The 24,283-nt window shown below is 51.9% G+C and overlaps 16 protein-coding genes across 16 annotated transcripts in view, besides 19 other annotated features; 12 read left to right on the top strand and 4 right to left on the bottom strand.

Moving 5' to 3' along the window:
• Positions 1-16: 16 nt before the first annotated feature.
• On the bottom strand, positions 17-364 carry Tco025E_02901 (pseudouridylate synthase-like protein; the record flags this gene model as incomplete). Its single annotated transcript, XM_029369824.1, has 1 exon — positions 17-364. The coding sequence occupies one exon, from the start codon at positions 362-364 to the stop codon at positions 17-19; it is 348 nt and encodes a 115-aa protein (XP_029230063.1).
• A 103-nt stretch (positions 365-467) lies between these two features.
• On the bottom strand, positions 468-974 carry Tco025E_02900 (uncharacterized protein; the record flags this gene model as incomplete). The annotated part of the gene is made up of 1 exon (XM_029369823.1): positions 468-974. One exon carries the CDS (start codon positions 972-974, stop codon positions 468-470), a length of 507 nt encoding a protein of 168 aa, XP_029230062.1.
• Positions 975-979: 5 nt separating this feature from the next.
• Positions 980-1,024: a microsatellite.
• Positions 1,025-1,822: 798 nt separating this feature from the next.
• On the bottom strand, positions 1,823-3,625 carry Tco025E_02899 (putative p21-activated kinase 3; the record flags this gene model as incomplete). Its single annotated transcript, XM_029369822.1, has 1 exon — positions 1,823-3,625. One exon carries the CDS (start codon positions 3,623-3,625, stop codon positions 1,823-1,825), a length of 1,803 nt encoding a protein of 600 aa, XP_029230061.1.
• Positions 3,626-3,878: 253 nt separating this feature from the next.
• Positions 3,879-5,030, bottom strand: Tco025E_02898 (acidocalcisomal exopolyphosphatase; the record flags this gene model as incomplete). The annotated part of the gene is made up of 1 exon (XM_029369821.1): positions 3,879-5,030. One exon carries the CDS (start codon positions 5,028-5,030, stop codon positions 3,879-3,881), a length of 1,152 nt encoding a protein of 383 aa, XP_029230060.1.
• A 226-nt stretch (positions 5,031-5,256) lies between these two features.
• Positions 5,257-5,310: a microsatellite.
• Positions 5,311-6,195: 885 nt separating this feature from the next.
• Positions 6,196-6,232: a sequence feature (A-rich).
• Positions 6,233-6,318: 86 nt separating this feature from the next.
• Positions 6,319-6,744, top strand: Tco025E_02897 (uncharacterized protein; the record flags this gene model as incomplete). Its single annotated transcript, XM_029369820.1, has 1 exon — positions 6,319-6,744. The coding sequence occupies one exon, from the start codon at positions 6,319-6,321 to the stop codon at positions 6,742-6,744; it is 426 nt and encodes a 141-aa protein (XP_029230059.1).
• Positions 6,745-7,119: 375 nt separating this feature from the next.
• On the top strand, positions 7,120-8,172 carry Tco025E_02896 (mRNA export factor; the record flags this gene model as incomplete). Its single annotated transcript, XM_029369819.1, has 1 exon — positions 7,120-8,172. One exon carries the CDS (start codon positions 7,120-7,122, stop codon positions 8,170-8,172), a length of 1,053 nt encoding a protein of 350 aa, XP_029230058.1.
• A 30-nt stretch (positions 8,173-8,202) lies between these two features.
• Positions 8,203-8,226: a microsatellite.
• Positions 8,227-8,355: 129 nt separating this feature from the next.
• Tco025E_02895 (putative lipase domain protein) lies at positions 8,356-9,045 on the top strand (the record flags this gene model as incomplete). Its single annotated transcript, XM_029369818.1, has 1 exon — positions 8,356-9,045. One exon carries the CDS (start codon positions 8,356-8,358, stop codon positions 9,043-9,045), a length of 690 nt encoding a protein of 229 aa, XP_029230057.1.
• Positions 9,046-9,198: 153 nt separating this feature from the next.
• Positions 9,199-9,215: a microsatellite.
• Positions 9,216-9,674: 459 nt separating this feature from the next.
• Positions 9,675-9,706: a sequence feature (A-rich).
• Positions 9,707-9,994: 288 nt separating this feature from the next.
• Positions 9,995-10,747, top strand: Tco025E_02894 (uncharacterized protein; the record flags this gene model as incomplete). The annotated part of the gene is made up of 1 exon (XM_029369817.1): positions 9,995-10,747. One exon carries the CDS (start codon positions 9,995-9,997, stop codon positions 10,745-10,747), a length of 753 nt encoding a protein of 250 aa, XP_029230056.1.
• A 455-nt stretch (positions 10,748-11,202) lies between these two features.
• Positions 11,203-13,098, top strand: Tco025E_02893 (uncharacterized protein; the record flags this gene model as incomplete). The annotated part of the gene is made up of 1 exon (XM_029369816.1): positions 11,203-13,098. The coding sequence occupies one exon, from the start codon at positions 11,203-11,205 to the stop codon at positions 13,096-13,098; it is 1,896 nt and encodes a 631-aa protein (XP_029230055.1).
• A 195-nt stretch (positions 13,099-13,293) lies between these two features.
• Positions 13,294-13,338: a sequence feature (GA-rich).
• Positions 13,339-13,387: 49 nt separating this feature from the next.
• Positions 13,388-13,442: a sequence feature (GA-rich).
• A 160-nt stretch (positions 13,443-13,602) lies between these two features.
• Tco025E_02892 (syntaxin) lies at positions 13,603-14,187 on the top strand (the record flags this gene model as incomplete). Its single annotated transcript, XM_029369815.1, has 1 exon — positions 13,603-14,187. One exon carries the CDS (start codon positions 13,603-13,605, stop codon positions 14,185-14,187), a length of 585 nt encoding a protein of 194 aa, XP_029230054.1.
• A 505-nt stretch (positions 14,188-14,692) lies between these two features.
• Positions 14,693-14,719: a microsatellite.
• A 143-nt stretch (positions 14,720-14,862) lies between these two features.
• Tco025E_02891 (uncharacterized protein) lies at positions 14,863-15,234 on the top strand (the record flags this gene model as incomplete). The annotated part of the gene is made up of 1 exon (XM_029369814.1): positions 14,863-15,234. One exon carries the CDS (start codon positions 14,863-14,865, stop codon positions 15,232-15,234), a length of 372 nt encoding a protein of 123 aa, XP_029230053.1.
• Positions 15,235-15,256: 22 nt separating this feature from the next.
• Positions 15,257-15,283: a microsatellite.
• Positions 15,284-15,379: 96 nt separating this feature from the next.
• Positions 15,380-15,428: a sequence feature (GA-rich).
• A 71-nt stretch (positions 15,429-15,499) lies between these two features.
• Positions 15,500-16,033, top strand: Tco025E_02890 (uncharacterized protein; the record flags this gene model as incomplete). Its single annotated transcript, XM_029369813.1, has 1 exon — positions 15,500-16,033. The coding sequence occupies one exon, from the start codon at positions 15,500-15,502 to the stop codon at positions 16,031-16,033; it is 534 nt and encodes a 177-aa protein (XP_029230052.1).
• A 389-nt stretch (positions 16,034-16,422) lies between these two features.
• Positions 16,423-16,478: a microsatellite.
• Positions 16,479-16,498: 20 nt separating this feature from the next.
• Positions 16,499-16,532: a sequence feature (A-rich).
• A 253-nt stretch (positions 16,533-16,785) lies between these two features.
• Tco025E_02889 (uncharacterized protein) lies at positions 16,786-18,954 on the top strand (the record flags this gene model as incomplete). The annotated part of the gene is made up of 1 exon (XM_029369812.1): positions 16,786-18,954. The coding sequence occupies one exon, from the start codon at positions 16,786-16,788 to the stop codon at positions 18,952-18,954; it is 2,169 nt and encodes a 722-aa protein (XP_029230051.1).
• Positions 18,955-19,176: 222 nt separating this feature from the next.
• Positions 19,177-19,195: a microsatellite.
• Positions 19,196-19,358: 163 nt separating this feature from the next.
• Positions 19,359-19,395: a microsatellite.
• A 168-nt stretch (positions 19,396-19,563) lies between these two features.
• Positions 19,564-19,585: a microsatellite.
• A 115-nt stretch (positions 19,586-19,700) lies between these two features.
• Positions 19,701-21,701, top strand: Tco025E_02888 (uncharacterized protein; the record flags this gene model as incomplete). Its single annotated transcript, XM_029369811.1, has 1 exon — positions 19,701-21,701. One exon carries the CDS (start codon positions 19,701-19,703, stop codon positions 21,699-21,701), a length of 2,001 nt encoding a protein of 666 aa, XP_029230050.1.
• Positions 21,702-22,148: 447 nt separating this feature from the next.
• Positions 22,149-22,195: a microsatellite.
• A 20-nt stretch (positions 22,196-22,215) lies between these two features.
• Positions 22,216-23,169, top strand: Tco025E_02887 (uncharacterized protein; the record flags this gene model as incomplete). The annotated part of the gene is made up of 1 exon (XM_029369810.1): positions 22,216-23,169. One exon carries the CDS (start codon positions 22,216-22,218, stop codon positions 23,167-23,169), a length of 954 nt encoding a protein of 317 aa, XP_029230049.1.
• A 185-nt stretch (positions 23,170-23,354) lies between these two features.
• Positions 23,355-23,376: a microsatellite.
• A 202-nt stretch (positions 23,377-23,578) lies between these two features.
• Positions 23,579-23,601: a microsatellite.
• A 78-nt stretch (positions 23,602-23,679) lies between these two features.
• The window catches only part of Tco025E_02886 (ribosomal protein S7), a gene marked incomplete at both ends in the record, with an annotated part of 1,062 nt that continues 458 nt past the window's right edge, over positions 23,680-24,283 (top strand). The window contains one exon of the mRNA XM_029369809.1: positions 23,680-24,283. This exon is cut by the window's right edge and continues 458 nt beyond it. Coding sequence (XP_029230048.1) covers positions 23,680-24,283 — 604 coding nt within the window.

Below are 24,283 nucleotides of genomic sequence, written 5' to 3'. Positions count from 1 at the left end.
GGTTTCATAACTCCATTCAGGATGGTGCTGGTAAGAAAAGTATCGACGCGCTGCCCAAACCCAATACCTGGGTAATCACATGATACTGCACTTCATCCGATTTCTCCGCCAGCGCCTGACGGGCCTTAAGGGAGAGAGGGCGGTATTGTCGTTGGGTATCTTCTAATTTTCTGGGAGCCTCCTTGGAGCCAAAGTCGGGCAGGTGCTGAATGGCGGCAGGCCTCCAGAGAAGGCATCGAGCAGCAACACGTAACATGTAGAGATCTATTATGCTGCAACATGACGAATCAATTAGCAGCAATGAGGAAGAGGAGTGAGGTAAGGAAAAAGGGAAAGCAGAGGGAAATGAAAAGTATTTATGCATCTAACTCAAATGCTTGCATTCAAGAGAGAGAGAGATTCATAAATCGCTTTGGTAAACAAATATGTTGATGCATCCTTGAACAGCCGGCCAAAGCATCATTGCTTCAAACATCATCTACATCCTTCTCGGTCCCCACGGAAGGTTTTACACCCACGTCTGACATCATATCGGCGTATTTTGGAGCATAATCGGGCTTCCAAGTCCTAATTGAATCAGGAACACGGGATTTCAATGCTTCCATCTTTTCACCTAGACGGTGTTCATGAAGTTTAAGAAGTTCACCATGCAGATACAAGATGCGATATTTCTGATAATTCTCCTCACGGTTGATCTCGTGGGCGCAATCATTTAGAGCATCCCGGTGAGGAATACAGTCCTTTATCTTATACGGTTGAACCGAATTCACACACTCTTCATACTTTTTAACAAATACCCAGCACTTCCTTGTCGTTTCCTCCTTCATGCGTTGTAGGATGCCGTCGTGAATGCGGTGTTGCAGATGCCGCTGAATCTGGGGTGGGGTGCGCGCTAGCATGGCCTCCAATTCGTCATTCAACTCCTTATCGCGCTCATCATAACCTACAGAACTAGACTTGTCGTAAAATGACATCTCCCGTTGTTGTTGTTGTTGTCTTTGTCGTTTTCCTCTTTTGCTTTTGTCCCCTTACCACACTAACACTCACTGCTACTACACACACACGCACACAGAGAAAGAGAGGGAGACAAAGTCGAAAGAACCCTTGAGAATTAGAAACTCATGGAAGAGAGAAAAAAAAGTTAATTTAAAGAAGAAAAATGCAGTTCATTTTGTTTACTGCCTACATAAGCAAAACAACAATAACAATAAGCCACTGGGAACGGTCTCTCCCTCCCCGATTTAAATTACGCAGAAAACAAGTACTGTCCTTCACCCTCTGAATAATCAAAAAAAATTTTTTTTTTCTTGGAGCCCATTCCTTTTTTTTTTATCCTTTCCGTCAGCTTGGCTTTGGAGGTGGAAGAAAAAAAAACACTACAAGCGGTGCGCAAATACATCATGAGCCACCAGCTCTCTTCGTCTCCGCCTCCTGCTGTTTTTTGCGCATGCGCTCTGCATCAGCTTCCTTTCGTTGGATGACGGACATCCCATCGGAGCGGCGCCCTTTCTCCTTCTCTTGTTGCTTTTTTTGATTTTTTTCACGGGCAAGGTCCCGCTGATTGCCGCGTGCCATTTTTCACGGGCTCTTCCAACCTAGTTCTGGACACAACTAGTCGAGATTGCAACTCTAGAGGCAAAAAGAAAAATGAAAAAAAAATCACAACTTCTGTTTGAGGTTGTTTTTGTAGTTTCTGTGTCTTTCGTGCCCAATCATCAGAGAGCCAAACGCGACAACACATCAACTCACCCCGGAAGGCGTTAATTTTTTTTTTCACTCAACCCTCTTCGCATCCATTAACAAGATGGGGGAAAAAAAACTATCAGGAGACAAAATCCACGCGCTTTGGTGGTGGTGGTGGTGGCAACGGAACAGGAGGAGGTGGCAGGGGAGGTAGGTGCGCCCTTAAAGCCGAACGCTGAGGCCCTTCGGATGGTCGCGTCACCCCAGCTGAAGGAGCAGGAATACCAGGCGGAGGCTGCAACGCCGTCTTCCGGGCTTCCATTGCCTCCCCTTTCTCTACAGCAACCTCCTCAGAGGTAACAGTTCGTCGAGGAGTATTGTCATCTGAAGCATAGGACCCAGATGCTGAAGAGTGGTACCCATTACTTTTCTTCCTTCGTATTTCTCGAAGAAGGAAACGACTTTGTTTCTCATAACTAAAACGAATACTGGCCATTTTTACCGCATTATGCCATTTACCGGCAACTTCACAAAACATATCTACTTCCTTGCGTTTGAGCTGAACTGATGAAGGCGTCCCCTTGGTTTTCCCAAGCCGCATCCAAAGTGTTCTGGCGCGCCTCTGGGTAATAAAAGGGTGCTGAAGTAGTACGTCAGTTTCAACTCTGCAGGTAGGATCAAATGTTGCTTTTAAAAACGAGACCAGCTCCTGAGGAACAGATGAAGGAAGAGTTTCCAACAATTCATTGACAAGTTTTAGACGAGACTTCCTGTCCGTTTCAAGGGCCTCTGTGGGGTCGTTATACGCCGTAATTAATCCCAACTCTTTCTGTTTCGCAAGGGGACTCCCCAAAGCCATCTCCAAGGCCAGAGCTCCTACAAGTAAAACATCTACATGTGTATGTTCGGTCGGAGGCAAAACAGCCGGATATCGCGTAATGCCCAAAAAAATATCCTCCACTCCCGAAAACAATATTTGATTTGAATCATCAAAGCATTTACCCAAACTTAAAAAAGGACACGACATCTGAGAGGAGTGAAAAGCTTTCACCATTAATAGTGCTGCTTCTACAACACGTGCAATGTAACCAACCGAAAAAGCTTTACCCTTTCCTCTGAATTTTTGTCCAGACTCAGTACTCCAATCAGCATTATAAGCACGGTCACGGATGGAACCACCCTTGACAACCTTGCGTATTAGGTAAGCACGAATCCCATCGGCATGAGCCTCAACTGGTGTAAACACAGAGGGTAATAGAGGGCGTAAAAGGAAGCCACAAAGTCGGGCAGCAAGCTTATTATTGTTTAAATGCAAACCTCGTTCGGGATGAAGGGGAATCACGCTTAAGAGATACGGATCTTTGCCATCTTTTACTAATGCATAAAAACGTCTTGGGGGCCCAAACGAGAGTGGAGGCAAGATGCAACTCAGTGTGTACTTTGTCGAGCGGAGAAACTGACGCGTGGCCAGAATACTATTTTCTGTATCTAACGTGGGTAAATCACCCAATATCCACGTCAATATACATCCGACACTGTCACTGGTTACCACAGTTTCTTTTTCACTCCTTTGAGCTAGCGCCGCTTTTGCATCCGAAAACCCTACTAGAGAAAGCAATGCAATATCACCTACCAAAAGCTTGTTTTTACACACCGCTTTGAAAAATGTTTCCAGTTCCCTTCGACGTCTTTCTACAAAAACTGGATCTGTGGCTCCAATCATCTTTTTTTGAGGCAAATTTGGCAAATGGGCATCAGGATCCAACTGCAGAAGTCTTTTAAAGACTAAATAAATCTCACTAAATCGACGATAGGTGGCACTAATGAATCCATCTGTATCCGTAACTTTCCTTATGCATATTTTGTACTCTATATGTCCATTCTGCCACTTCGGATCAGAAACCAGAATGTCCAGGCTTTCAGGTGAAAGAAAGGTGCTCATTACACGGTTCCTCTGACTATGTAAAAGGAGTAATTGAGTAGTTAAATGGAAGCGCATGTAAGACAAGGCAAGGTAACAACCTCAAAAGGCAAGCAACACCTCACGCTAGCCAGAATATCGGATAACAGTTATCAGTCAAGAAACTCGACTTACAGGAGTTTCAAATGGGTCTTATTAAAGCTTTTTGCAACTCTCCCCTCTCCCCCACTGTTTTTTTTTGTGTGTGCTGCTTTACCTTTTATGTGGAAACGTTTTACAGCTTCTGCCAAGAGGCAAGAAACATCAACAGTGCCGGTGCAAGACGCTTGCGGGAAACCGAAGGATCACTCAATTCATAACAGATTAATTCCCATTCATTCTGCTGCGTGCTGTCTATAAGGGTAAAAATAATCCCCGCGGGCGAACTTTTCGCAAATTCCTTTAGTGCTTCAAGAACGATCCCCTTTGCGATAAATGACAACTGTCGACAATAATTTCCAGACCCCCTTTCACCGGCAAAAGCCAAGAGCAACGCATCCACGTTTTTTGATGCCAAAAATTCAAGGCAGTTGGAAGCGAGTTCCGGCATTCCCAATGAGCCAAGCAACTGATCAAATCGGCATGAAATGCTGCTAATTCCTAGTTGCAGGGACTTATTTGAATATCTCGTAAATGAACACTCAAACTTCTTGTAGTCTCGGCGAAAATGCTGAGAAAAGTTAAGGCCAAGTATATCATGCTTCCATGCTGCTAGCTCCGAAAACATCTTTGTGAGGTTAATGGGTTCAGCAATTTGTTGTAGAAGCCATTGGGATAGAACAACATCCTTTTCCGTGACTTTTTTTTGCTCAGGATTGAAGTTCACAGTGTCCAGTACAATGGCAGCCAAAAGAAGCTGCGGGCATGGAATTGTCAACTCCGCCGCTCGAAAAAGCTCTGCGACAATAGTGCAAGCTGAACCCACCGTTTCTATTCGCCGAAAGTGACTGGATCGATCCAAATATAGTTTCTCGTCAAAATGATGGTCTATGACACCAACCACATTTTTCTCCAAAAAACTCTGTTCAGGTACGAGTTTATTATGATCGTACAAAACAACATCCCCTTGGATTGTCTGTAGATCCAAAAAGTTTCCCATGCCCGGTGTTCCTTTAACAGACAGCAACCATTCTGTTGATATTTCATGCTTTGAAAACAAATTTATAACATCTCCGCGCAATGGAAGATCCTCCTTTTCAAAGTTCAATGCAGGAACATAATTTCCTTTTCCCAAATCAGAATGGGTTTCCAGATATAACGCCAAGAAAATTGAACCAATGATGCTATCCATGTCACCCGCTTCATTTCCCAGGACGAGAGTAAATGGCTTTCGGGCAGCACATAGCTCAGCGCCGCGTTTCAAAAAATTGTTGACCACGGCAGACATCCTTCGCCTATATAATCGCCTTCCTTCCTCCAGAAAAGAAGAATTGCAATCAAAGGACAGTGAACAACAAACAGAGCAACCGCATGAAACAAAGACGAAATAAAAAAAAACAAATAAAAACCACCCGCCGGCGGAGAAGCGACACAGAATTACCAGGACCCCCGCGCGGGGCGATCGACACGCCACGGGAGATCACCAGTGGAGTGCGAAAAAAAAAAAAAGGAAACGGCGGGGCGGTCCGCGCCCACCCCGGCGGAGGAGGACGGCCGGCGGGGCGGCGCACCCTCTTTTTTTTTCGTGCGACTTTTCTTCTTTTTTTTTCTTCTTCCCGTCTTGGCGAGCGGCGTCGCGGCGCGAGCGCGGCCTTACCGGCGGTGGTGGTCCCTCGTCGGCGTTTTTGGGCCCGGAGGGTTGTCGCGACTGAATTGGGCGCCTTCATGCGGGGTGGAGGGGGCGTCTGGCTTTTTTCCTAAGGAATAGGCTTTTTCATTGGATTTGAAGTGGGGGTCGAGGTCTGCGTTTGCGTCTGTATCTTTCTTTTTTTTGCTTCCTTTTTTTTATTCTGGTTGTGTTGCATTGCAGTTTGTCTCTTCTGAGGAAATAGGGAAGTGTATTTCTCTAATATTCGGAAAAGCTTTTTTTTGTTTATTTTTCTGGGAATGTATTCAGGCTTTGTGCTGTGCCAAAGTGAATTTATCAGCTTTAGCATCGTAAGATGAATGTATTGAAGTATACCTTTGCTTATAAGGGTAATACCGCCATATTTCGCTTTCTAACGACGATTCACTTACCGATGTACTTGTATATATATATACCCTTTCATTTGGATAGCATTTCGCTTTCCAAAGCTCACTAGGTTTCAGCCGCGCGCGTATGCTGTGGCACATGCTTTATTTTGCGTTATGCATTTTTTCTTTTTCTCCATGCGTTTCCCACTTTGGCTCTTTCTACCCTTGATTTTATGACATATATATATATGTATAAAGGATCAATATACAACCTTCCTTTTTCCGAGTGGAATCAAGTCATTACCTTTTCTGGGTTAACAGACTAATGTGGTGTTCAAAAATCATGTAATATATATTTTTTATTGTGTTCAAATATAGTATAATGGAATTTGTTGTTGTTAACAAATTTTCTTTGAGATGAACTTGCTGTCTGTATGTTTTTTTTTTGTCTTAGCTTCTTCTTCTTTTTTTTTTACCTTTTCTGAAGATTATGGGATAAAATGTCAACAAGTAAGGAAAGTACAGTGAATTTTCTGACTCAAGCGTGCTGTGGCACTATTATGGCCCTTTTTCGTATGGGCATTGTGGACCCTGAGTTGTATAAAGACCAACTCGTTGTATTTCTTACTCGCTACCTCAACAACTGCTGGCTTTCACTTCTTCGCGGTGATGACAATTTTGTTGTTAGTACGTACACTGCCATTAATCATGACCACCCAAATTGCGTACTTAAAAGGCTTTTTGGCTTTGCGACACGCGCATTTCCAGAGCGACCGCCTCTGGAGCTTATGAAATATTCGCCTAATGATCCGGAGCAGCTGGAACATGCGCGAGTAGAAGTGTCCGAGCTGTTGAAATCATTTTTCTCAGAAAATATACCTGATGATTATTGGGATCATCAATGTGACGCCATGTCATTGGAGGAAGAGCGGTCTATTTGGGTACAAAATGGCTGCAATTCAGAAGATTTCTTTGTCCTTTCTTGAAAATGCTTCTTATTGATGAGCTGGTTAGCTTACTTTAAGAAAAATTAATCTTCTTCGTTTTTTTAATACACAAAGGAGGATTGATTTGAGGAAATTAAAAAAAATGTGATGAGAAAAATGGAAGACGCGGAGAGGAAATATATTGGTTATTGTTCTTTCCTATGTGCTTTATCTCACTTATATGAGTTCATATATGTAGGTTTGTTTTCGAGACGCTTAATATTCTTCTTAGATTTTTGCTGTTATATAACTAGAATCTTTTTTCTTTTGCCACAGGTTTTATTTCTACTTATTTCTTTTTTCATTTTACTTTATTATTTTTTTTTCAAAACAAAAAAAATACCAATTTTAACTGTCAGTGAAAGGGTTAGTACTATGAACACATTTAATTATTTTCCACCTCGTAGTGCTGTGCATGATGTAGAGGGTCCTCCAGGCGACTGCGTGAGTGCCGTACGCTTTTCGCCTTCTGGATGTCCTTATCTTCTTCTTGGCGTGACATCATGGGACAAAAGTTGTCGTATATGGCAGCTGAGTCAGCAATCGGATGGGGCGAATATAAGATCTCAACCAATGACGCTTGCCATGAGCGACTCACCAATTTTGGATATGTCTTTTTCAGCTGATGGTAGGGTTTTCTGGGCTGGATGTAGTAAAGCGGTAGTAATGTGGAATTTAACAACCGACCAGAAAATAACTGTTGGATCTCACGATCTTCCTGTAAGCTGTGTAGCTCATGTCAGGTCGAATACTGGTGCGGAAATGTTAATTACTGGTAGTTGGGATGGAAGATTGCGGTTTTGGGATTTGAGACAACCAGCACCTGTAAAGGAGGAAAATTTAGGTGAACCTGTGTTTGCCTTAGATGCACAGCGAACTTTTCCCTTGGCCGCCTGTGTGACGGGTAGAAAAGTTCATGTATTTAATCTTCAAACACTGATGAAGACAAATGAGTTTGAACCACCTTCCATGATGAAGTTCAATCTGAGGTGTGTTGCATGTTCTCTCCAACAAGACGGTGTTGCAATTGGAAGTTCGGAGGGTAGAATTGCATATATCCCTTTTCAAGGTGAAGCAGGTTGTACGTTTAAGGCTCATATATTGGTGGAGGACAACACTCTATATATGCATCAAACTAATTTCTGCGTCATGTGTCCTCGAACACCTGTTATTATTAGTGGCGGTGGTGATGGTCGAATTGGCTATTGGAACTACAAGAAACGGGCTTCTGCTGGGCGTGAAGAAGTTGACCTACGATTGGAAAGACGTAATAAGTCCATTTCTGCAGGGGACATTAGCTCTGATGGTAGTTTGCTTGCCTTTGCTCGGAGCTATGATTGGGCAATGGGTAAAACTGGTTGTATTCCCAATGAACCACACACCATTCATATCCGAAAGGTCGATTTGAGATCGACTATGACAAACTAGAGGCTGTATATGTGCTTAACATATACAAGAATATATATATATATATATATAGATTTTTTCTTATGCTTTTGTTTTATTATTTGCTCAGGTTATTATATGTTGCTATTATGATCATCATTTTCTTTCTTTGCACCAGCCAAATAGTTTCTTTCTTTTTCTGTTTCGTATTGGCAGCTACTCAAAATGAATGAGGCGTCCATCGATCAGGTTAATAAGCAAGTCAATAAAAAGTATGTTTACGGCTATGATTTATACAGCGAGTCGGTGCGCAAGTACGATCCTGTAAGCGATCTCAGGACGGTAAAAAACGCAATACTCAATAATATACACGACTACTTGCTCCACTTGGGCGAATTTGAGGCAACCGCCAGGCACAAAATGAAGATGATATTGGTACTCATATCTATTCTTGTGGCTATTTTGATTACCTCTTTATTAATGTTTGGGAGAGAGTTTTTTAAGTCATACCCTCGGATAACATACGCGCTGATGGGAATTTCTGGCCTTTTGTGTTTATTTGCCTGTGTCTGTGGATTTTTACAAGATCCGGATTGTGTGCTGTTTACAGTTGTTGGATCTTCCGTTTGCGGGAGTGACACACGCCGGAAGGATTATCTACGTGCCTTGAGGGGGCGCCGACTCTGTGTTCGTGTCAATGAGGTACCTAACTCGGCGAAGGTAAAGATTGAGACCCAATTGGTAGGACCCTCCCGTCTGTTTGCGGCTTCATCAGTTTACTATTCAGTCCCCAGAGAGGTTCCATATGGGAGGTATTTTAGCAAGGATGGCTTCTTTTATCCACCACATATGGTGGAGGATATAGACATGCTTTTGAGGTCTTTGAATTCGACATTGCTAAAGAAAAGGCAGTGATTCTTTTTCCTCGCGACCCCCCACCAAAAAAAAAATGGGCGGCTGTATTAAGTGGTGTAGTGAGGGCAAATTCAGCTTCTAACCCTGCCCCAAAACATTTATCAAAAAAAATTAGTGTCTGAGACGCTTCTTTATTTCCCCCGTGTCTCATGAACACACACACACACACATGCGCACGTCTTTTTTTTTTGCCTCCTTTGCATACTCCTTGTTTGCCTCCGTTTCTTTGAACTACTAGGTCAAGGTTAAAAGCTTCGAAGCGTGCGTTGTTAAATGGTGTCCGTGAAATTCGTCCGTTACCTTGGATACGTCGGTGCCGCCGCGAACTGGCTTATACCAATTGCCGGCATTATGAATTTCCCGACCCGAAAGCCCAGTGAAATTGACCCCGTCATGACGACCGTTCTGTGTGCCTACAGCGGCGTTTTTCTCCGATGGGCCATCGCCGTGACACCGGCCAACTATCCCTTGTTCCTTTGCCATGCTACGAACAGTGCGGTGCAGGGTGCAACTATGGTGCGGTATGCGGTTTCAGGCAGAAGTGATCCGTCTCCTCAGACAGAATAACTGGGCCATCAAAGTAAGCTCTGCTAATATACTGCAAGACACAAAATAATTGTAGCGGTATGTTTTTTTTCTTTTCTTTTTATTCTTCTCCTTTTTCAATAATGTGCGATTTCGACGGATGTTAAAACCGAAATTCACCCATAGTATAACCAGAAAAGAAAAACCGAATCGCTTTTAACACGAGACCTTTTTTTATGGCCTTGCTAAGCGTAATTAAACTTTCATATCTGGGAGTGGTGACAGGAGATTGTCACAGCCAAATGCATCTGCGCAGGGGGGGAAAAAAAACCTTTTTTCTCTCTGTTCAAGGGGCTTGCGCGTCAATGAATGACTGTTTTTTTTTTTGACTCTTAGTGCCCAAAAGCTTTTCGCAGAAAATAATATGGACGACCCTCTGCAGCTGCGAGCTAGACGTCGCTATCGAACATTGCTGCGACAGGCACAGTCTTTAGAAAAACTTGGTCAGACGGATGAGACACTCACTACCGAGCTTCAGAGGCTTGAGCAAGACTATCCAAGCTTAAAAGAACGGGCGGGATGTGTTGAGGGCGGGACCGGATTAAGCGTGGATCCTGTAAAGAGCCAAGAGACTTCTGAACCAAAGTTGACCTCCAGGACACCATTCACTTTTTCCGCTGCTTCACCTTCAGCAAAGGAAAAACATCACAACTATGCTTCCTCTTCAGCGTCGCCAGAGGCGAGTGTTATAGGTAAACCGAAGCACGCGGATTGTGTGGGTGAGGAAAGATCTGGCGCTGCTTCATCCATCACTGGGGGAGCTTCCTTTTTGTTCTGTGCCGCGACCATATGGAGTGAGGCCTACTTGCCGACTTCGTTTAGTGTATTTTCCTATTACCTTATCACGCTTTTGACCATTATTATTTTGCTGCTTCATCGTTACGTTGTGGACCCGAGCTCTATGCTCGGCCAATTCATCTCACCTGTGTTGTTTAGTTGCTTGGTTCATTTGCGAGGCCTTTTTCTTATTCATTTGAAAACGCCAGGAAGAATATCCAGGGCAATGCTGCTGGTTTACCTTTTTTTTGACCTTCTGCCCTCGATGGTGTTTGTGTTTCTTGTGTACACGCTAACATCAATTGTTCTGGAACTGGTGGAGCACTGTTTTCTATGGTAGCTGCAAGCGACGAGTATGTACCTGGGTGTGTGACCACAGACTGTGGAAATAACCAGAAGTATATACTTGTAGAAGTTATAATCTCAAAAGGCCCAAAACAGGAGGAGTTATTTCGTGTTTTTTTTTCTTTTTGTATTCCTTCATACTTTAAGTGTGGGTGAAAAGTGTATGCGCTGGGTCAGGTGAGACGCACAGAGCTAGGTTGGCCCACTACGCCCCTTCTGCGACGGTAACACTCTCAGCTAGCCCACAGAGGATGTCTTTTTTTTTTTTGGCTTCTCTAGCCACAGCGTCTTTATTATTTATTCTTTTTTTTTCTTCCTTTGCCTATTACCTTGGGAGTGAAGCAGTGGAGAGAAAAAGGGGGAGAGGGACGAGGAGACGCAAGGGCAAACACGGCCAACAAAAGAAAGAGGGAAGCGAAGGTGCGTTAACGGTTAGAGCGAACGGATTATATGGCCTCCGTGGAGGCGCTGCTGCGTTTGCCCACGGATGAGGTCCAGTCATGTCCTCCTATTCTTGCTGACGAGGATGTTTTGCTTGTCCTTTCTGAGCTGGAGACCATCCTTCGCAAGTCTCTCTACGCCGTTCGGTACGCGTTGGTGTCCCCCTTCTCCGTCTTTCTTCACCTTCTGTTGCAACCCGCGATTTTGGAGTGCCAGGAGGTCTCGCGGGCGCTTTTGGTCCCTGTTGAAGAAGGACGCTGCATTGACCTCTTGGCAGACATCTGCGCCACGCTGCTGCGGGCGGAGCAGCGCACCTTCCGTGGCAAGGTGAATATGGAGGGATTCTTTGAGCTGGTTCAGCAGCTCTGCGCCTCTGCGACGTTGAAGGATCCCCTCGGCGTGGTGCTGATGCCGTGTTTCTTGACCTTTCTCCATGTTGCTGTGGAGAGTGAAGACGACTACCGTCAGTGCCGTGCCTGCGCGAGTGTGCTCATCACGCTCATCCGCGGGTCCAAGGCAAACAAGAATCGGATGAGTGTAGAATGTGGCCGCATTGGTGAGGCTTTGACGAAGTCGAACGATATCTTTTTTCAAATGCAGTGCGTTGAGATGCTGTTTCGGCTCTACACACACAATCGCACGGTGCTGTCAACTTCAACGCTACCTGAGTTCCTAAAGAAGGGCGTGGCGGAGCTTCCCAACGACGCCAACCTCTTAAAGAGCGTCCAGACCTTGCTTGACGCCTATAACATGGAATACGCCCGCTTTGAACGGCTGCAGTTTACGGCCCTCCGTATTGAGGCGGGTGGCGAGGAGGTGTGTGGCCACACAAGCATGTACTTTTCCCCCTTGATTCTCGTGATTATGATTCCAGGGTGCTCCGGGGATAACATCACTATTCCGTACGAACACATTCGCTCGGTGAAGCTTTCAAAGGAGCGAAAGCTTGGTCTTCGCCTGCACGTCATCCCTGCAAGACTCTCCCATCTCATGAGCCTTGAGAGTGCCACTGAGACGCTTATGATTTCGTTGACACAGTCGACTTTCAGTGCTATTCGATCCTCTGGGATTCACGAATGGATTGCCGAGAGGAAGCGTCGGGTGCCGGTCAGTCGTATTCGTCAGCAACTAGAAACGGCAGTGTTGCCAACCGCGGCGGCACCGGCGGCTGCGGTGGGAAATTCTCATTCCCGAACTGCCTCCGTACAGGACCCCGAGCTCGTTCCGGGGGAGAATGGCCACTTTATTTCTCACCCTGCCCCGTGCGAGGCCCCGGAGAACGTTTCTCCCAAGCGAGGTGTGAATGTGCCGCAGCAACGGATCCGCTCCCGACCTTCCTCACCGAAGGGAAAACAACCAACTACTGAGGCAAAGGCGGAGAAAGAGAGCGAGGAGGCAAATGGTGTGCATGGGCAGGCGCTTCGTCAGCTGCACGAGGCCGCGTCACACAAGCTGGCGCGAATGCGTCAGGATTGCCAGGGGGAACTTCAATGCGCTGTGGACTTCATGCAGGAGGAGTTGGAGAAAATGCGTCGGCTTAACGCGCGTGAGCGTGACGAGTTTGAGGCCTCTGTGCGAGAAGATTTAATAGCCGTGCGGGAGTCTGAGGCCCAAGTAAAGGCTCGTGCCGCGGAGTGCGTGCAGTCGCTTAACCAAGAGCTGACGGAGATTCAGGCCCTGAGCGAGTTGCTGAAGGGTGAAGTGGACAAGCTGCGAGAAAACCTCTCAGCGGCCCTAAAACGCTCCGAGGCTGTGGAGGAGGAGTCACTGGTTCGACTTAAATCGATCGTGGATGAGGACATGAAGTCGATGGAGGAGACGTTGTTGCACTTGGTGGCATCGACAAACCCACTCTCCTTCCTGGCAAACTATCTCACGCGAAAGTTAGACGGCAGTGAGGCATAGACGCCTGAGCATGGGACGGATGGCGGTGGGTGCGTTAACCGGAGTCAGTGATAGAAGTCTACATAGAGGGCGAGTGCGGGGGTGTGAGTGGCCTTTGTGCATGCAAATGGGTATAGATGACATATTCAGAGTACATCTTCACACGTGTTACTGATTTAGTCTTCAAAAAAAAACCAAAAAAAAAAGGAAGTTTGGTTTTCTTTTTGTTTTTCCGTGTCTTTTATATTCTCTTTTTTTTTTAAATTGCAAAAGGAAGTACTTGACTCGGCTTTAATAACTCGTTGCCGCGCTCTCTCCCCCCCCCCCTCACTCTCTATCTTTCTATCTTTCTCTTTCATCTTCTCCCCGCCGTGTCTCGGCATCTGCCCTGGGAAGCGATGCGGCAGCCCAGTGCATTTTGTCGCCGTCGACACTCTCGCAGCTGAAAGGGGGGAGGGGGTGGAAGCGAAGGGGAAAGAAGGCGGAGAAACGCAGGGAGGCCAGAGCTGCGGCTCTCCGCAGCTAATGTCGAGCGTTCGTGGGGCTCTGCGCCGCCTGGAGCGCCTCAACGTAAAATGTGGTGGCAGCTGTGGGACCGTCGCCTCCTTTTCCTCCGCATCGGCACGGGCAGAGGGGGAGGCCGTAGGCGCCGCGGACACCAGCCACATGAGCCCATACGAGAAGGGCCAATATCGCCTTGCCTGCTGCATGAAGCGGGTGAGAAACAATTTGTCCCTGTTGGAGGAAAAGGGAGTTTCGTTGGGCATCAAGCGCCAGGCAGAGGTGTCCAATTCCGTTCGTCGAGACATCGGGGCCATGAAGAGGGACGCCGCACCGCTGCGGCGGCTGGCAGTGAAGGAGGACAGGTTAGAGGACTACTCCACCTTGATGACGCACATGCGCAAGACAGAGCAGCTCCAGCGTGATCGCCACGGTGGGCGACTGGGTGAGGAGGGGTTAAGTGGCGGGATGGCGGCGTCCGGTGCCACAGCGTTTGGCGGCCCCGCAGCGGCGCAAGGGTCCGCGGCGCCGCTGCTGTCTCCACACGGAGATGCGGAGTTCGCTTTTTTTTTGAGCAAACCAAGGCGCGCGACACCGAGATGGATGTGACACTTGACCGGATAGGGGCGCGCCTGACAAGCCTGAACGAGAATGCGGTGTCGCTGGACTCGGAGCTGTCCATGCAGCTGAACCTGCTTGACAATACCGGAGCAAAACTGGACAACGTGCATGCGGATCTTCTCTCCTTGAACGGTCGTCTTCGCCGGACCCTCAGAGAGATGGACAAGAGCAAGGTGGCGGTCTATGTTCTTTGCTGCATCCTACTCTTGGGCATTGTGGGGGTCATTTACTTTATGGCCTCGTGAGAAGTTTGCCACGCACGCACTGCGCGTCCGTGCAGAGACGGCAAGCTGCCAAAACATACAGGGCGTTTTACTCTCTTATCGTTCGTGTATTTATTTTTCTTGCACGTTGGTTTCCTTTCTGCCGGAGAGCTCTGCGGCTGCCGTGGAAATAAGTGGCTTCTCCTCTCACCCCCTCAAAAAAAAGAAAAAAAAACTGGGTGGGCGGGCGGGTGATGGAGCTCCTTCGAGTGGGTTGTGCCTGGCAGCGCGCTGCTGCTGCTGCTGCTGCTGCTGCTTCCATTGCCCCTCACCGCTTCATATATACATATATGTTTTTGCCCTTCTTTCCTTTGGCGTTGCCAGGCCCGAAAGGGGCATAGGACTCTGCGGGGGAGCAGAAAGGCAGACAACGAGTGACCGCCAGGTGCCAAGGGTGGAGATGCAACGTCGATGCATCGCGTGGAACTCGCTTGCTGCAACGTCGGCGCTTGTGCGCTCGTCGCGGCGTGGGTACTACGACAAGATTCGCGAGGAGCGCGAGGGCAGCGACGACGGCCCTGCGGCGATGTACCACGAGTTTCCCAAAAATCCGTCGCCGAATCATGTGCCGGAGGAACTTCGCAAGCTGAATCCTGAAGCTGTAGAGGACGCCGAAAGTTTACAACGTTGGTTTTTGTTGGTCTCCGTCGGGATCGTGTCGGCCCTCTGCTTTAGCGGCTTTATGGACCCATTTGGGGGGGAGTACCGACGTCCAAAAGGCTACGGCATGCACGGTGGTGAGAGTCTGGGGCCGGATGGGACGCCGCGGTAGCCGGCAGTGTTGGGGGCGACATGCGGGGCGGGGCGGGGCGGGGCAGGGCCAACCACGGAAGCAAATTCTGCGGTGTGTGACGTGCTCTGGGTGTGGTGACGGTGATAACTATATACTCTGCATCTCGGCTGTTTATGCTACGTAGTTTACTTTTTTTTTTTTTCCTTTCTCTCCTCTCCCTCCTCTCTTTTTCTCACCCTGTATTTTGCTTGGTCTCTCCTTCCTTACGATATCTGCGCTGTGGCCAGACCCTGCGCTTGCAATCATGGCGAAGGACACGGCGAAGAAAAACATGCGGAGGAACGAGGCACGCATGCGCACCTTTACGGTATGCACATGGGCTGTAAATGTGCTTTCTCTTGCTTACTTAGTGTACCACCGCGGTTCACTTCCGTGCCTTCGTGAGGTTGTTGGTTTAGGCTTCTGGGCAGGACAGGAGTTCGTGGCGCTCGCACTCCTGAAGCAGTTTGCGCGGCCTAGTTACAGCTCGACCGGCGAGCTGCTGGACTGCCCGGACGCTTCTAACCCCAGTGAGCTGGGCGTGTACTCTTTTGCGCAGGACTTGCTCTGGGTGTGCTGGGTTGTGGGGCTCCTCTGTTGTCTCTTTCACTGGGCCTTTTTTCTCTTGTATCTGCCCGTGCCCGCGATGGCCATGTACAAGGGCTGGAGCCTCATCGGCCCACTGCTGCGGCGCCGACAGGGCCCCACCGAGGAGAACGCCGAGGGTGCCGCGATGCCGCGGAACCGGGCAGAGCGCCGCAGGCAAGAGCTCCTGCAACGCAAGAGGAAAACGAAGTAGACCTCCCCTGGACGCGATCGACGCGCTTGTGCAGGCGAAACGAGAGGAGGACGAGGAGTTCTATTCAGGGGCGATGACACCTTGTTTCGCTGAAGGCGGTGGGTTTGGGGGGGGGGGCGGGCGGATGCGTGACTTCCGCAACAGTGGGGGACGAGAGGAAGTCAAGGCAAAAGAAAAAAAAGAACGGGGAAAAAAGACGAGAACGAGGGCGTGGAGTCCGAAGCGAACGGACGGCCTCCGACTGTGTGAATTGGGCTGTTTCCAGTTCTGTGGGTGTGTGTGTGGCGAGGTGCTTTTGCGCCCTAACTTCCTACAGCAATGCGCACACGGAACTAGTTGTGGTTCCCTTTTTTTAAAAAAAGTATTGACGAGGGAGAATGACTTGGAGGGCTTCGCTCTGCTTCTGCTGTCTTGTGACTGTGAGTTTGTGTTTTGCTTCTGCTTCGTCCCCCATTCTGCGCCCTATTTCTTTTTTTTCTTTTTTATTCTTTCGTTTTTTGCTTGAATGCTGTGGGTGGGTGTGCGTCTGTGTGTCTCTTGCGCGGAGATCCCTGCGAGTGGTAGAGGAAAAACGAAGAAGAACTGTGGCCCTCAGTTACAGCCAACGCATAGACTTGCGCTTGCACCTGGCGGGGGGGAGGGAGGGACGTGCACGGCACACTCGCCGCACCGTCGTTTTTTTCTCACCGATTATAAAAGTGCTGTTTTTTTTTTGTCGCTCTTGCCTTCCCTCGGAGTGCGCCTGCATGTAAATGGGTGGGGCTCAGACAAGGGAGGAGGCTGTGCGGTACTTCACCGGGGTGGCGTGCGCCGGGGCGGACCCGGACGAAAAGGAGTTCAGCGAGCGTCTGGGCCGCTACAAGAAGGACATATGCTCGGGCGCGGAATACTATGGGGCAGCCTTGCCGGTTCTGCGGGAGTTCGTGCCACCGGGTGTGAAGACGCAACGGGTGCGGTGGCTTTTTCGCTTTTGCCTGCAGCAACTTGAGCATGCCTCGTGCAACTACAACCAGGGCCAAAGTGAGGCGTTCCTGGCCACGCTGCACATCATGGAGTTCGTCGTTCGCTACGCCCACCAGGTCTCCCGCGGGGACGCCGCGCTGCTCTTGGAGATTGTGACTGGGGAGGGCGCGGCTGACGCGAAGAGTCCCACGACCGTGAAGTGGGCCGCAACGGAGGCACACAAGGTCTGCTGCGCGCTGATGGAGTACTGCGTCTCCGTGCCGGTGACCTGCGCGACGGCGGAGGCCCACAACGAGGTGGTGAGCCTCCTCTTGTCCATGACCTCCTCCGCGCTCTACCACAGCACCAGCTTTGACGGGACTCACATCGACGTCTTTGTAGAGATTATGATGTCCTCGGAGGGGCTGGCGCCATTTATCTTCACTCTCCTGAGGCGATTGGTGGAGTGGGGCGCCGGGCGTCTTTCATCCTCTCCCTTTTTGTACCGTGACGGCCATCGTCCATCGCTGCGAAACATGTACAACGTCTTTGGCGGCGGAAAGGGCGATAGGTTCATCAGCTGCGGTGAGAGCTTGGGACGACACTGCGCCCAACTGCTGTCCGTGCTTTTGGCGCACCTAAAAGGGAACGGGGAAAATCCAGCCTTGGAGTGTGTGAAGAAAATCGAAGATGGTACACCCGTGCCGTTTGGCGCGCTTTTGTCCGCCATGGTTAGCCGGCTACAGGTGTGCCCGTCGCTGTGTATTGTCTTGTACGTTCTCCTCTACGACCATCCGACCTTCTTGCACACCGCCTTGACGCTCTACGCGCGGGAGGTTTTGGATCTCGTACAAGAAGTCCTGCATCTGAGCTACATTGCGTCTGTCGAGGCCGGGGAGGGGGGCGCGGCTAGTGTGCGAAGTGCCGCGGCAACGACTCGGACCAATGCTGCCGCTGAAACCTGTCAGGTCCCCATTTCCAGAGAGGAATTGACACCGGAGTCGATTGCGCAGCTGATGAAGGATATGATACAATTTTCCTACCCCTTTATTGGTTTCATGACCAGCACGCTGGTGCTGCTCTTCTCCCAGGACCAGGTGCTTAACCAGAATATGAGCGACACAGTTATTGAGCCTCGTTTCAGGGCGGGACGCTGCGGCGGCAGGATGCCGATTAGTTCCCTGTGTGTTGTGGTTCTTGCCCACGGTGTTGCCAAGGCCATGAACGACCGGAATGAGCCGTTGGCAGCCGTGTTCGTTCCTAGTTTATCGAATTTAGCACCTTTCATTCACGACATAGAGGCCTGCGCCTCCCAGCAGCTGATAAGACTGCTCATTTTGATACTTAGAAAACTGCGACGCTGCGCGGAGTCGACCCGGCAAGACGAGAATGAGATGAGTTGCACCGCAAACAGCACTTCCAAAGGCAGCACGGTGGAGAGCAAGGAGGATGCCACGGCGCAAATGTTTCTCCGTCAGTTGACGTCCTTGGTCGAGGCTGTGGAGGCAATAATTCAAGGCGAGGATAGGATGAATGACACGCTCGTGTATGAGCTGTTGTACAGTCGCTCAAAGCTAGAGGCGGGGTTGGCGGCAGACAGCCAGTGCCCACATATTGCGGCTGCGTACAAGGCGTTGCTGCCGCTGCTGCGCATCGCGGACCATTATGAAACGGAACTTGCAAGCGTCACCTCGGCGGAGTCGTACCAAGACATCTTGGGTGTCATTCGGCGTGCGACGCGCGAGCACACGGGGTCTGTGTCACTCCTGCAGGACGCTTCCCACGCGGCGCCGCCCGGCAGGTCGTCTGGGAGTGCACCGTGGAGACCGCGAGAGATTCTCTACGTCTACGAGGAGTCCACGCACAGCTACGACTTCTTTGGCCCCTTTGTCTGGTCGACACTGCTGTGCGACGCCGCCTATCCGGGTGGCTTGCTGTGGGTCACCGACACCGCCGCGCTGGAGGTGTTCCCTCAGTAGAGCGGAGACATGAGACGGACGGCATCGCAGTGTGTGTGTGAGAGAGAGAGGTAGTTATCGATGTTTGCGCCTTCCTCGCAGCCCAACCAGTCTTTCGCTGCCTGACAGTACATCTGTCCACGCATGTGCCCCTCCTATACATTAGTAGGGGAGATTGAAAGTAATACTAGTGCGGAGAATGGACGACAGGGCAAGCAACCTTCTCCCTTCCTGTTGTTGCTGGTGTGTGTGTCTGTGTGTGGAGTGGGGGATGAGGTGGGGGGGTTGTGGTGGTAGTGGCGCACGCAAAGAGATGCATAAATATTATAGAAGGGGATATCCAGATACTTGGTATGCCCTTTGAGCTGCACCACCCGTGTTTTGTTTACTCCCTCGCTTCTTTACCCTATGCTCGCCTATGTGAGGTTTTTTGTTCTTGTTTTTTTAGTTTGTTTGTTTGTGGCTGCTGTGGCGCTGCGGCTGCAGGCCAGAGCGGGGGGGGCAGGAGTCGTTGTGGGGCTTTTGCGTGGTCTTTTTCAGCTCCACGGGGGTGGGGCTCGCCCTTTCTTTTGTAGTGCCGTTCTTTTTCCCTTTTCCTCCCTTGCTGCGTGCCTCGCCCGCCCCTCGCCAAGGGAGAGAGAGAGAGAGGAGAAGGCAGTGGACCCGCACCGGTCCGCCGCGAAAACTGCGGAGGAGGGAGAACGCGGGAGGCGGGAGCGAAGTGGCGCAGGCAAGCGGGAGCGGCGGAGGCGTGGAACCAGACGCGGATGAAGAAGCGGACCGCGCCGCAGCCCACGCGCGCCGGCGTGTATTTCTTTCAGCAGCTGCTCCCTCCCACGGCTGCGTCGTGCGCACCCGCGGCGCGCGCGGGTAGCAGCGACAATGCGGACGCCGGCGCGACGGTGGCGGGGGTGGTGGCGGAAATCCTTGAGGAGTCGTTTACCCCCTCGGAAACCGCGGCGCTGCTGCGGCGCTGCACGGACGCGGAGCTGGCCAGCTCCGCGACGCTGGAGGGGCAGCTAGAGGCCGCCTGGAGTCGGGTAGAGGACGTCATGGCACGAAACAAGCAGCGGCGTCGCGCCATCGAGGACGAGCTGCCGCGAAGCCTAGCCGGGCTCGACGCGTACAAGTTTTGGACCCCCGAGGTGGCCGCGGCGCGCTTCAACTTCCCCACGCCGGAGGAGTTTGGGCTGTGCGAGCAGAAGGTCGTCGAGGGGAATGAAGGGGCCGCCGCTCCCGACGGAGGTGGCCTCTCCAACGAGGCAACTAGGGAGCCTGTGGCGCCGGGGAAGCGCAGGGCAAAAGCGTGGGGAAAGACGGAGCGGGATCTGCTTGACCCCTCCAAGTCGCCCCACTGCCTGCGCCGTCTCTTCGCGCCCATGCTTCAGCGACGGCAAGAGCTCCCCAAGACGCTGACGCTCCTGCTTGCCGCCGTCCAGCGCGTGCAGTCGAAGGGGTTTCCTGAGATCGAGGCGTTGATCGAACAGGGCTACTTTCACATGCCGCTCCATCGCTCCTTTCTGCACATCTCCTCCTTCATCATGCGCTACCTTGCAGAGGGTTCTAAGGGCGAGGGCCGCGAACGTGCATTCGCTGATGTCTACAAACCCGCCGCCGTGAAGTTTAAGGAGGCGCGGGAGAAATTGCGCGAGATGGGAGACCAAGGGGGTGCTGCGCCATCCACACACGACACGGCGACGGAGGCGGTGTACAGCACGCTTCTCAGCGAGTTGAGGGAGAGGAAGGTTCTGCACACGGACTGCAGCGACGCCCTACAGAGCATCGCCGAGGACACTACCCAGCAATTGGGTGAGATGGAGAAGGGGCTGCAGGAGTGCGACCGTGATTCGCTTCGGGTGCTGAGCAGCCTCGAGCGGGACGTCCGCGCGTACATGGAGAAGTTGCAGGGGGCCATTGAGCGCACCAAGGCCGCCAGGGCGGAGATTTGCGACGAATATCAACGAGATCATGATCGTTTGCAGTCCTCCTTGCAGGCGAAACTGTATCAGGCGAAAAAAAGCGAGGAGACGCAGGAGAAGCTTGCCCGCCGCATCCGGGAGACGACAAAGGAGTGGTACATGGAGCAGCTCAAGTATGAGCGTCTCATGCAGGAGGTCATTGCGGAGACGCTGTCGCTTCGGCAGTTGGACCACAGCCACAGTGAGCTTGAGGCGTTGCTAGACGAGCGATTGCCCACCTCTGAGTCTGAGCAAAAGTTGCAGTGGGTAAACGCCTCGCTACAGCAGTCGCAGGAGCTGCGCGCGGAACTTGTGACGCAGTGCCGGCAGCACATTGGGCGGCTGCGGACGGAGGAGCACTACCGTCGATGCCGCATGCTTGGCTACGCCACAGAGAACGCGTTGTGCTGGTCGCGTTGCCTGCACGATCTCTCGCACCTCTACGAAGGCCACTATGACACCATAGCTGCCAAGTGCGACGCCTCTATGCAGCTGCGTTACCTCTTGGCCTACGAAAAGGACCTCGTGGTGAAGGACCTGCACCAGCTGCAGCGGGAGTTCTCTCTTCTTGAAAATAGCTGGGCCAAGTTAAAGTCACTGCTGGAAGAGATGGAGTTGCCGGCACCGCCGTTGGCGCAGTGTGAAAAGGATGCGCTCTGCAAAGAGTTTCGCCGCATCATTTCTGAGCTTGTCAGTGGCCGTCTCATTTATGGCGATTATGCCCGACTTCTGCCAATACGAGCAAGAGGGCGTTCTCCTCCACGGACTGAGAGGAGCGAAGGTGCGGCAGCTAGCGGCGTTGGGGGTTGACGGTTTGGTTCTCATGCCCCTTTTTCCTTGCTTGATTTCGTGTGCTTTTCTATTGCCTGCTTCACCCCACCGCGTCAGGGTTTGCGCCTCCCCTTTACTGTGCGCCCGTGCTGCCACGTGCCAGTCCGGTTTCTGGGGCTTTGGGGAGGGACTCGGTGGCGCCGGCCCTGGGGCGACAGAAGCATGTAAAGAAGAGTGTGTATGTACATTTTAGCTGCCCGACTGCTACTTTTCTCTCGTGGGCGAGGCCGTGCATCTTCGCTGCCGCCGGCGATCATGGGCCCGTGCGTGCGTGCGTGTTTGTATGTGCACTGCGGCCCTTGCTACCATCTCTCGTATTTCTTCCTTTCCCTCTTTCTATCTGTATGCCGCCTTGCTGAAGGGTGGGCAACGCAGCTCCCGCCAGCCTTGGCGAGGGGCCCCGCGCGACGACGAGGAGAGGCGGGCACAAATAAACAAATAAACAAATAAACAAACACACACACACAAAAGCAGAGGTCGTGGGGCATCGGCGATGCCGCCTCCTTCACGGCTGTGCGCGCTGCACGGCTCCAACCATCTGGTGGTGCAGGAGTTGATGCTGCATGCCGCACTGGGGCGCCGTGACTTCCCGTCGCGTGAGCGGCAGGATTACGTAACATTGGCACAACACATCGCACAACTTCCGGGCGCGTGTGCGGAGTTCTTCGCCCGGCATCACCCACAACGAGGTGTTTCTGCAAAATCGCCATGGCACAACGCGGCGGCTCGCCAGGTTGTGTTTGAGCGTCTTGTCGAGCAGAGAGGCGGCGACCACTCCTTCTGCGCCGGCCAAAAAATACCCGTCTGCTACGACGACGCGGTGGAGCACCAGCTCGCCGTGGAGCGGCTGCTGGGGCCGCACGGCTTCCGTGTGGCACTGATTGGGGCGATGCGGCGCGGCTGCCCTGTCGGCAGACGGGCAACGTTTCTGCTCACACATGACGCCCAGGGCGGCTGTGGCGAGCTCCTGCCCAGCCGCGGCGACCCCGACGCGAGCGAGGCGATTTTGTTTGAGCGTGCCATGAGGGGCCTGGCGACCAGCGGCTACGTCCGGGGCGTCGCCGGGAGAAATACGTGGGCGTGCGGAGGGGCTTCCCGGCGCTGCGTGTGCCTTGCGCGTGTGCCACGGGAGTACGGGCCGCAGCTCCCGCCCCGCGCCGGGCAGGAGGAGGAGGAGCAGGAGTTAGCGTTCATGTGGGCGCCCTCGCGCAGCTTTCACGCGCGGCGCCTCTTTCTCACCGGCCCCAAACCGTTCCTGACGCATCTCATGCTCGTGGCGGACGCGCGAGAGTGCGAGCTGACGCAGGACGGGCTGTATCGGCGCTCGCCTGGCGCACGCACGCGGCTTGAGCTGCGCGGAGAGAAGGACATCTTCACCGCGCTGCAGCTGCCATACGTGGATCCGCTTCACCGCTACGCCTACTGCCGTCTTCACAAGTTGCTGTAAACAGGAACACGTACATGAAGATATAGCTGCTTCTTTGCGTGCCTCCTCTCCTTTATTATGTGGGAATCAATTCTTTTTTCTTTTTTCACACGGAGCCGGATGCGGGTGTGGGCGCCGTGGGAGGGGTGGGCGGTGGCGACAGAACGCGGCCTCCGTTGCCCCGCAATCCGCGCGCCGGCGACGCCTATTATTATTGTTATTATTATTTCTTCCCTTTTTTCCCTTCAAATAGTTTCTGAGGGGAGGGCGGCGTTGACTTTCTCCTCTTTTTTTTTCCTGCTTGCTGAAGGGTCTTTTCTCTGCTGCTTCTCTTCTCCCGGCACTTTGGGACGCCCTCCCTCGCTGAGGCTGCGGCGTGCGAGGCCGCAGGGAAGTTGCCACCTCCCCCGCCCCCGCTCTCCCCTGCGCACACGCACGCACGCACGCACGCACTTTTTCCCCGGTTTTTGCCTCGTTTCTCTCTGCTCCCCGTGCGCTGGCCGCGAAAAGGTACTTCTTCACGAGGACGGTATGTCTGTTCAGCCACACCTGCGCAAGCTCCGCAAGCTCAAGCGGGCCAACCCCTCGCCGGATGAGGACAGCGTCGCCAAGGCCCTGTTCGAGCTGGAGGCGACCCACAAGACCCTCCGCACGCAGCTGCCGCGCTTCCACATCAACACCGTCCGCACCCTGACGAGCCCGCGCTTCCGCAAGACGGCGATGGTGGTTCTCTACCCGCTGCGGTTTCTGATGCTGGTGCGCAAGATCCAGCGCACGCTGACGGCGGAGCTGGAGAAGCGCTTCCCCGGCAGCGTCGTGGCGCTTGTGGCGCAGCGCAAGATCACGAAGCGCCCGAATGACGTGTACAAGCTGCAGAAGGTGCAGCGCTCCCGCACGAGCGTGGCGGTGTTCGAGAACATCCTCAATGACCTGCTCTACCCGTGCGACGTCGTGGGCCGCCGCTGGCGCTGCCGCACGGACGGCAGCAAGGTGATGAAGGTGTTCCTCGACTCGCGTGATCGCAAGCGCGTGGAGTCGCGTCTGCCGCTCATCGCGCACGTCTACAAGCAGCTGACACACCGCACCGTGAGCTTCGGCTTCATGTGGAACTCGAAGCTCCAGCAGGTGTCCTCGC

Source organism: Trypanosoma conorhini, assembly GCF_003719485.1.
Source record: "Trypanosoma conorhini strain 025E chromosome Unknown Tco_14.4_contig_00121, whole genome shotgun sequence".
Lineage (NCBI taxonomy): Eukaryota > Euglenozoa > Kinetoplastea > Trypanosomatida > Trypanosomatidae > Trypanosoma > Trypanosoma conorhini.
Note: the sequence above shows the minus strand (reverse complement) of the source record. Positions and strands in the feature narration are given on the sequence as shown.